Source organism: Delphinus delphis, chromosome 21 (genome assembly GCF_949987515.2).
Source record: "Delphinus delphis chromosome 21, mDelDel1.2, whole genome shotgun sequence".
In the NCBI taxonomy this organism is placed as follows: domain Eukaryota; kingdom Metazoa; phylum Chordata; class Mammalia; order Artiodactyla; family Delphinidae; genus Delphinus; species Delphinus delphis.
In genome coordinates this window covers 24,912,487-24,922,187 of record NC_082703.1, presented here as the reverse complement: position 1 = coordinate 24,922,187, position 9,701 = coordinate 24,912,487, and the positions used below count along the sequence as shown (strand labels likewise).

Sequence of the window (9,701 nt, the reverse complement as noted above, 5' to 3'; positions counted from 1 at the left end):
TCTATGGCCTGGTCCGTGCACGGGCTGGGCGGAGCCCGCAAAGCACCCACAGCCCGGGAGGCAGCACCTGTCTGGGCAGCGAAGGTGCCTGGATGCCGGATCACAAGCCTCAAAAGCCCCTTTCTGACCAAACGCCCTGCCTTTGCGGTCCTCACGGGAAGTCGGGTCGGGACGGAGGCAAAAGCACCTTCACTGAGATGAAGGATGTAGAGACTGAGCCCGGGGAAAGTCAAATTCCCAGTGAGGGTCACGTAAAAATTAAATATTTTATACCTTAAACTGAGTTCAAACCTTGAGCACGTGAAGATTCATCATCACAGTTGTATCACCGAGACAGAAAGCCTCCACAGCAATGTGAACAGTATTGAGGGAGAAGAACGGACATGCTTTCAGGTTCTGTAAACATCGGTTACTTTATTAAAGTTCTGACCGGCTGGAAACACAGCCAGCTCGGCTCCCCCCGCTTGCGGACGGGAGAGCGGGCGGCAGGTGCCTGGGGTCTTCGGCGAGGGGGAGAGGAGTCTCAGCAGGGACACGGTTTGCTGGATGTTTCTAGGATTGAAACACTTCTCAAAATGACACAAGCAGCTATCACATCTCCTGACCTCCGTACAGTCAAGTCACAGTACCAGAAATCAGCACACACCCTTCCGAGGGGCCGTGTTACAGATCAGGCACAAGGCACACGTGATTCTCACGACCAATAAGTGTGTTTTTCAAAAACAGTTCAAGGGCACTTTCAGTAAATACGAGCTTTTCATTTTAATTGCCCACTCGTGGCAAGAATAAGATGTCAGTACGTATTCGTCAACAAAATTGCGGGTCGGCGTGTAGATTCCACCCGGGCCCCACATGGTAAAGGTGGTGCCCGGGCTCGTCACCAGGAGGTGAGGAGGGGGCCCTGCAGCCGGGCACTCCAAGGGGCCAGGTCCACCCACAGCTCGCAGGGAGAGTGACCACTGACCCGACTTGAAACCTACAGAGACACACCAACCAGGGGGTAGGGTCTGGTGAAACCTACAGAGAGACACCAACCAGGGGGTTAGGTAGGGTCTGGCGGGGCACCTGTTTGAAACTTAGTTAAAAACAGCTCTAAAATCTAGACAGATCTGATTACTAACACCTCTCTTACTGTGTCAACAGAGAAACACAAAACGGAAACAAAACTCTTCGCCGGACGAGCTTCCCTGGTGAGAAGACCCCTCCGCCGCCCCCAGCCGCAAGCCAGGCCGATGCCCCGCGCTCACCACGAGATGGCGCTGCGGAGACGCGGCTTACATCTCAGCCCTGGGAATGTCAACAGGGTAAGGGACCGGATTATGTTCTCTTGGGACAGTTCTCTCCCACTAAAAATAACGGGGCTGTTGAATAAGACGCACACACGCTTTAGTGCGACCCGTCCACGCGGGCCCTCCTTGGGGCGACGGCGCAGACAGGCCAAGCTCGCGGGAAGGAGCACATCGGGCCGTGACGTCACCACGGCGGGACTCTGTCCCCGAGGCGCGCTCAGGTGTAGTACTCGGCGCCACGTGGAAGTCAGTACTCGCGCGGCCTGGGGTCGGCGCCGCGGGGACAGTCGGGGCCGAGGCCGCTACCTCGTCTTCTTGGGCGGCGCCGGCCCGTTGGGGCGGCCGGGCGCGAAGTTCCAGTCCACGGGGTTGAGCAGCTGCTGCGTCTTCTTGCGGGTCCAGTAGGGGTTGATGAGGACCGTGAGGAGGCCCAGCCCGACCACGAAGAGCGCCCAGTGCGGCGGGAAGAGGCTGCGGGCCAGGCCGTCCCAGTGGCCCAGGCACACCCACCACATGTGGTAGGTGAGGACCATGCGGCAGTGGAACAGGTGGACCATCAGCCACTGGTTCAGCCTCCAGAGCAGCGAGTCCGCACAGCCGGCCTGTGGGCAGAGCAGGGTCAGGGCGGGCGGACTCGGGCTCACAACGCCGCACCCCGTCCCCGCCCCCTCCCGGCCCCGCCCAGCCGCCAGCAGACCCACCCAGCGCGGGCCTCCTGCTGGCCTGCGCCCCCGGAAGGAAAGTTCACACCTTCCAAGCTCACCTCCAGCGCTTCTTCCCTCGACCGTGCACACATCGAGCAACTAACTACCCAACTACCCAACGCTGACCCAGAGAAGCTGGAAGACACGCTGGTCGTGTCCAACCAGGCTCGCCGGGCCCCGGGGGCAAACGCTCTCAGAGGAAACAAGCTCAGGATGAGATGTGTGTCCTCACTTCTTTGTTTTTCGGTATTTTTACCCCAGCAGACCTTGGACACAAGCCCAAATGGACTTGCCTTAAAATTATTCTAAATTCACGTTAAAGCTAGCTGTAGCTAAAACCAAACAGGGAACTTGAAAATGCTATACAGCAGACTGTGGGCACAGAGGTGGGACACTGTGGCGGGGACGTCAGCACCTGGACAGCCCGGCACCAGGACAACAGGTACCAGGACAGCCCACACACCTCAGACCCGTGAGCTTGTGCACACCGGCCTCTCCCCGCTGCGCTCTGCCCGGGCTGGAGCGTCCTCCTGGGCAGCTCCCCGCCCCGACACCGCCTCCCCAGGGTAGGGGCACGTCTGGCACTTGCAGGAGGAAAGGGGGAAGGTGGGGACGCCTCGCCAGGCAGCAGCCCGGTGACGCTGGGAACAGGCATGGCCTCACTGCGGCCGCACCTGCGGAGCCACAGGGGGACACAGCAACTGATCTCTGGAGTGACCACATTTTAAAAGAGAAAGAAAGGGGAATTCCCTGGTGGCCCGGTGGTTAGGACTCTGCGCTCTCACTGCCGAGGGCACGGGTTCAATCCCTGGTCGGGGGACTAAGATCCTGCAAAAAGAACCCAACCTCCTGCCTGGATGATCCGCCTCTGGGCGACCCAGAGGTCTGCAAGGCAGGGAGGCAAGTAAACGAAGGAGATGACGGACCTCACTTCTTCAACTTTTTATATACATTTCCCCTCCTTCTGGGAACGAGACCATCACCGCACAGGGACTTAAAAGAAGTCTGGATGAAACTTCTTTTAACGAGGCACGTTATCATGTGCTTGGATGGAAAACACCCAGAAGACGTTACATCCTCCCTGCTTGAATGCGTCCACAGACTTAGTCCAAATAAGAGGCTACATCAGTATTTTTATCAACTTGTAACAACTTTAAGTAAAGCCACTCATGCAGTGGAGTAAACACACGAGAGCAAGGAGGGCTGAAGGTGCCTCAGCAAATAATGAGATACGATGATGCTTCAGAAATAACAGATAAACAATGCAAAACGCAGAAGTGAATAAAATACACGGAGAGTTGGCACTGGGTGGCATTTCGAACCCCCAGGGAAAGGATGGATAAGGTAATTACATTAGGATCCTTGCTCACCTCCTGGGAAAATCCAGTTGGATCTTACTTAAAAATACTTTCCAAATGGACTAAATATCAATGTAAAAGGAAAAGAAAACCATAGAGTACTAGGAAAAAAACTACAGTTTTACAGAAATAGTTTTATACTCATTGCATGGGTAGGCATTCTCCACGTTATGCTAGAATCATGACTTATACAAGTAAAATTCCTTGAACTGTGCAATTAGACAAAAAAACAGTGTTTCTCAAACGCAGAAACACTTGAGGTTTGAGGTTCTCAATGATAGATTCCTCACGTGGGAAAGAGTTAGCCTTTGCTCTGGCCTGAAGGACGTTAAATGTACAAACTGTAGAGTGGGAAGGTGAGCGAAGTGTGTCTCGGGGTGAACACACAAACTGCAGAGTGAGCTACATGTGCGTGGGGGCCAGGGCACTGCTCACCCTTCCAACCTTGCAGGCACTGGCCAGCACGCCGTCTTCTTTCCACTTGCTGCTTCCTTCAAAGTTCACAAGATGTACTCCTTTCCGTTATCTTGCCCACTTACTAAAAGCAGCCATCCTAAATTCCTAATATTCATACCAGAAGCATGAACTTCTACTCATACAGTAATTACATTAAGTTTAGAAAACTCCAAGCCTGAGAAGTGAGCATTTTTGGTCCTACTCAGACACTGAAATTTTTGGGTTCAACATCACCAAATGCTTTGAGAAAAGCAGGGTCAGTAACAAAGTGAGTCTTAACCGTGCAAAGGTTACTTTATATAGCTGGGGTCCCAGCAAGTAGTGTCCCTGGTATATACTTATTTACACATAAATTGACTGTTTTTTATACCACGTCGTTTGCATCTGGACTAGTGCCTCCGTGGATGAATCATGTTTAGATGTTTGAGTGTATAATTCATTTATTATTATTTCTAAACAACATTTCAGAATCAAATTGGAGGAGGAAATGGAAGCATGAGCCCGTCTGGGGTGTAAACTATGTTAAGTTAGTGGTGACACCGGGTCCTGACATCCGTCTGTATCTCATCAAATCAGACTCCGGTGGTGAGGACTCCTGGACCCTGATGCCCAACTAAGCAGGAGCTTGGCAGCTTTATGAAGAGCTTAAAGGATTTCAACGTTTTACACGGCGTTTACTCACAAGGTTCGGTAGTATCTGAACTAGACCAAGACCATGGCTGTGTGGGCACACGAGCCCTGGGCTGTCTTAGCCGAGGGGACAGCTTTGCCGTGGGGACACGGGCCGCGTGGTGAACGCGGCGAGCGGGAAGAAGTGGGTTCTGGGGCCACCCTTTTCCATCCTGAACAAATGGCACCCGAACACTTTAGAGAAAACAGAAAAAACCCCAAACAAAGTGCCTCCCTCTGGTGGCCGCCCCGCAGCCAGGGTCTGTCTTCTTCCTGAGCAGTGGGCCCACCCCACCTGGGGAAGGGCTTCCGGAGACCTCCGCCCGGGCGCCTGACGCGTGAGGGGCCCCAGGAGGAGGCCTGGCTGAGTTCACAGACAAACTCTGTCGTGACGAATCGGGCCCATCGAAAGGGGCCTGCACCCGGGACAGACTTGCCGAAGCAGGCAGGGACCCTGGCAGCACCCTGGGGTCAGGAGGAGACCGTCGGCCCGCAGCTTCACGCAGAAGAGGGAGGAGCTGGTTCACGTGCCCAGCCCCCCAGCTGTTCGGGGGGCTCCCTGGCCGCTGGCCCACAGTCCAGCTGGCAGAGGGGGCGGAGGCGGTGGCCTGGGTTGGTGGACACACAGCCTTGCCCCACCCAGGACTGGACGTGTAAGCAGACAGAAGCCACAGCTGCCTGCCCTTCCCTGGGGAGGGAGAAAGTCAATGGAGAACCTCCAGGACCCTGGCTAGGCTGAGTGGTGGGATCTCTCCTGTGTGAGGACAGTCACAAGGCCAGGGAGAGGCATCTGCTTCGTCTAATGCACAGACACAAACAGAGTCACGGAAAATGAAGAATCAGGCAAAGACGCTCCGAACTGAGGAATGAGACAAACCTCCAAACCCTACCGGAGAGCAGTCACACGACATACCCGACAGAATTAAAGGCATCTGTCATAAGGGTGCTCGCCGAGGTCAAGAGAACACATGGGAACAAGTGGAATGTCAATGAAGAGACGGAAATGTACAAAAATGTACCAAACAGAAATCAAGGAGCTGAAGAATACAATAACTGAACTAAAAAACTCACTAGAGGGACTTCCCTGGTGGTGCAGTGGTTAAGAATCCGCCTGCCAATGCAGGGGACACGGGTTCGGTCCCTGGTCTGGAAAGATCTGACATGCCATGGAGCAACTAAGCCCGTGTACCACAACTACTGAGCTTGCGCTCTAGAGCCTGCGAGCCACAACTAATGAGCCCGCATACCTAGAGCCTGAGCTCCGCAACAGGAGAAGCCACCGCAATAAGAAGCCCGCGCACCACAACAAAGAGTAGCCCCCGCTCGCTGCAACTAGAGTAAGTCCGCGTGCAGCAACGAAAACCCAACGCAGCCAAAAATAAAAAAAACACGAAAAACAAAAAAAACTCACTAGGGAGGTCACCAAAGTAATCTACAGTCTACAGGTTCAATGCAACCTCCGCGAAAATCCCAGTAGCATTTTTAACAAAAAAAATTTCTAAAATTCACATGAAACCACAAAAGACCCCAATAGCCAAATCAATCTTGAGAAAAAGAACAAAGCTGGAGGCACCAGGTTTCCTGGTTTCAAACGATATTACAAAGCTACAGAAATCAAAGCTGCATGAACTGCCATACAAACACACAGACCAGTGGAGCAGCATCGAAAGCCTAGAAAACATCCACACAGACACGGCCAACTGATCTTCAACAGGGTGCCCAAAACTCACAGCAGGAAAGGGGTAGTCCCTTCAATCGGGTGTTGCTCGGAAAACTGGACACTCACAGGCAAAAGAATGAAACTGAACCCTTATCTCACACCTTACACAAAAATCAACTTGAAGGCGGAAATGCAAGACCCAAAACTCCTAAAAGAAAACATAGGGAAAAGGTTTCATGGCATTCGTTTTGGCAATGATTTCATGAATATGTTACCAAGAACACATACAACAGAAACAAAAATAAACAATTGGGACAACATCAAACTAAAAGGCTCTTCACAGCAAAGGAAACAATCAACAGAGTGAAAAGGCAACCTACAAAGTGGGAGAAAATATTTGCCAACCATATGTGTAATAAGAGATTAATCTTGAACATATATAAAGAACTACAACGCAACAGTAAAAAATAACAAAGAATCTGAGTTAAAAATGGGCTAAGGGCTTGAACAGTTTTCCAAAGACGACATACAAATGGCCAACAGATAGACGAATAAATGCTCACTGTCACCGGTCATCAGGGAAATGCAAATCAAAAGCCAGTGAGATGTCATCAGAGAAACAAAGACAACAAGCTTTGGTGAGCACGTGGAGAAAGTGGACCTCTGTGCACTGCTGGTGGGAACACACAACGCCGCAGCCGCTGCGGAAAACAGTGGGGGCGGGTTATTTTCTAAAAACAGAGCTACCTGATGACCCAGTAAAGGAACCGAAGTCAGAATGTGGAGGAGATATTAGCACCTCTGCGTTCACTCACAATAACCAAGACTGAAACACCCAAGGAAGATGTGCTTCACACACGTAATGGAAACCTGTTCAGCCTGAGAAAAGAAGGAAACCCTTCAACGTGCAATGACATGGCTGGACCTTGAGGACATTCACTCAGCGAAATAAACCAGGAACAGAAGAGAAATATGGCATGAGTCCACTTAGATGAGGCATCTGAAATAGTCCAGTTCCTAGAATCAAAGTGTGGATGGCAGTTGTCAGGGGCTGGAGGGAGGGGAAGCGGCGAGTTACTGACCAACAGGAGTGAAGTTTCAATCATACAAGACGAATAAGCTCCAGAGGCCTGCTGTGCACCTGTGACTACAGCTGACGATAACATGCTGGACACTTAAAGGTTTGTGAAGACGGCAGATCTCATGTTGGGTGTAAGATAACATAATGTGAAATAAAAATTTTAGAAGATATGTATGTAGACATATTGTTTTTTTAAAAAAAGTATTTGAGGGGCTTCCCTGGTGGCGCAGTGGTTGAGAGTCCGCCTGCCGATGCAAGGGACACGGGTTCATGCCCCGGTCCGGGAGGATCCCACATGCCGTGGAGCGGCTGGGCCCGTGAGCCATGGCCGCTAAGCCTGCGCGACCGGAGCCTGTGCTCTGCAACGGGAGAGGCCACAGCAGTGAGAGGCCCACGTACCGCAAAAAAAAAAAAAAAAAAAAAAAAAAAAAGTATCTGAAACAAAGAAAAAGCATGTTTTCTAGGGCTTACAAATACTGCCAGTTACTGAGTAAGACACACGATCCACCGAGTCTTCTTTTGCGATGGGGCAGGAAGCCTAAAAGAGTTGTTTAAAATGATTAAAATGGAATTCAACGAAAATGAGCTTCTCACGGACTGTAATACTCTAATCCAGCCTGGTGATGCTGTGACAGCACAGGCCACAAGGGACCAGCGACATGGGCATCAAGCGGATGAAGGTGCCACACTAGCCGCTCACGTCCCGCTGCGGAGCACAGATGCCATCTGGGGAGCGCCTACCTTTAGGAGCATCCAGGAGATGCAGGTGAAGGGCGTGCTCATCTCCAGGAGCAGCGTGATCATGGGCAGGTAGTGGCCCGCTTGGAGGTTGACCACGCAGCCGAGAAACCCGAGGAAGGCGAAGAGGTGGTGGACGGCCAGGAACCCGTCGAATGTGTGGAACAGCACATTGGACACGTGGAGCGCGAGGTTCTCGAAGAGGAAGAATCCAGTTGCCGTGGTGATGTGGAACCAGCACCAGTTCTGCTGGCCGAGCACTTTGTCGGCCTGGAGCACGGGGTCCAGCAGCAGCGCCCGTAGCCCCGCCGTGGTGCCCTGGATGCCAAAGACTGCACGCGTGGCTGCCAGGTTCCAGAAGACCTGCTCTCGGGCCCCCAGGGAGCGGTAGGTGGCGTTCAGGGAGGATGACAGCTGGTGGCAGGCCACGAAGACGCCCAGGTAGAAGGTGCAGCCGGCGGCCACCAGCGCCCAGCGGACCTGCCCGGAGGTGCAGTCCAGGTCAAAGATGCTGCCCGCCGGCCCGCTGCTCGGGAGGCTCATGCTGCCAACGTCGTACAGGCTGGGCCGGGGTCCACACGCTGCACCAGGCCACGGCCCCGGGACCCTCATGCGCCCATCCTCCACCTGGACAAAGAAAAGAGCCTTGACCCTCTGCTGGCTGAAGGAGCCGGGACGCAAGGCTGCTCCAGCCCACAAAATGGATGTTAACAACTCTTCTCCCCAAGCTCATGTGCATTCAGTGACACAAAACAGCAAGAAACACCCGCTGGTGGGACAGGAGCACGAGAGAAAGTGACACGAGGGACGGAAGGGGCAGGCGTGCACGGGGCAGGAAACAGACACGGTCCCGACTCTCCAGTGGGTGCCCCCCGTGGTGGCAGTGACAGCCCACAAAGTCCCCCAGACAGAGCACACCTAGAGGAGGATGTGCTTCCGGAACCCACGGTGGGAACACTGCCAGCCAGCGCCCCATCCGGAGCTCCTTGGACCCTCACCTACACTGGACAGCAAGCTCCGCACTTAGGGGAGTACGTGTGTGTACATCTATATGTGTGTGTGTGTGTGTATTTCTGTCTACTGTGATGCTCTGACATCTGAAGTCTCCCCAGCTGGGGAGAGACAACCCCCCCGCCAGCCAAGGGCCCAGCCAGAAGCCCGCCTGTGACCTATGCCAACAGCTTGGCCAGGCCCGGCCTCCTCCGCCTGCCCCGCCCCCGGGGAGGTGACCCTCCTCTGCCCGAAACACCCGGGCCGGTGCCGGCGGCTCGGGGCAGCCCTGTCACCCAAAGCCCGGCAAAATCACTAAAAGCAGCCAATCCTATGTGCTCACCCCACCCTGTTTTTTCCCTGGAAACCCCAGTAAAGGCCGTGGCCTCAATCCCCACCCTCCGTCCCGTCCTCTGCCCCCTGACCCCCTGGCCATCCCCACACGTGCCCGGCGTGGCCCTGCCTCTAGGACCCGAGAGCATAACGAGCTTTGCTTTCCTCTTGTGGCCACACCTGACTGAGCCTCTCACAGCAGAATCCAGAAGCATCTGGTCCCGTATTGTGGAGCTGATGGGGGCGGGGTCAGGGGCAAATACTGGGAAGGGAGAGGGGGTCTCAGTGCTGGGCAGAAGGGAGCCGCACCATCAGAACTTAACTCCATGCAAAGGGTCGCTGCACAAACTGGAAAGTGCCGAGAAACAGGCTCCTCCGGAAAGCTCACCTTGTCCTTTCCACAAGCCTGCCATGCGGTCTGGG

The 9,701-nt window shown here is 53.8% G+C and overlaps 1 protein-coding gene across 6 annotated transcripts in view; it reads right to left on the bottom strand.

Annotated features, from left to right (window-relative positions):
* Nucleotides 1-394: 394 nt before the first annotated feature.
* Nucleotides 395-9,701, bottom strand: part of CLN8 (CLN8 transmembrane ER and ERGIC protein) — an 11,930-nt gene continuing 2,623 nt past the window's right edge. For 4 of the 6 annotated variants that reach the window (XM_060001480.1, XM_060001482.1, XM_060001479.1 and 1 more), the window contains exons 2-4: nucleotides 7,959-8,582; nucleotides 1,596-1,891; nucleotides 395-976 (exon numbers count right to left, since the gene is read on the bottom strand). In XM_060001480.1, coding sequence (XP_059857463.1) covers nucleotides 808-976; nucleotides 1,596-1,891; nucleotides 7,959-8,567 — 1,074 coding nt within the window. In that variant the 5' untranslated portion in view covers nucleotides 8,568-8,582 and the 3' untranslated portion in view covers nucleotides 395-807. Of the gene's footprint in view, nucleotides 977-1,017; nucleotides 1,892-7,958; nucleotides 8,583-9,701 lie in introns of all 6 variants that reach the window. The other 2 variants (XM_060001483.1, XR_009517911.1) reach the window with 2 other exon arrangements.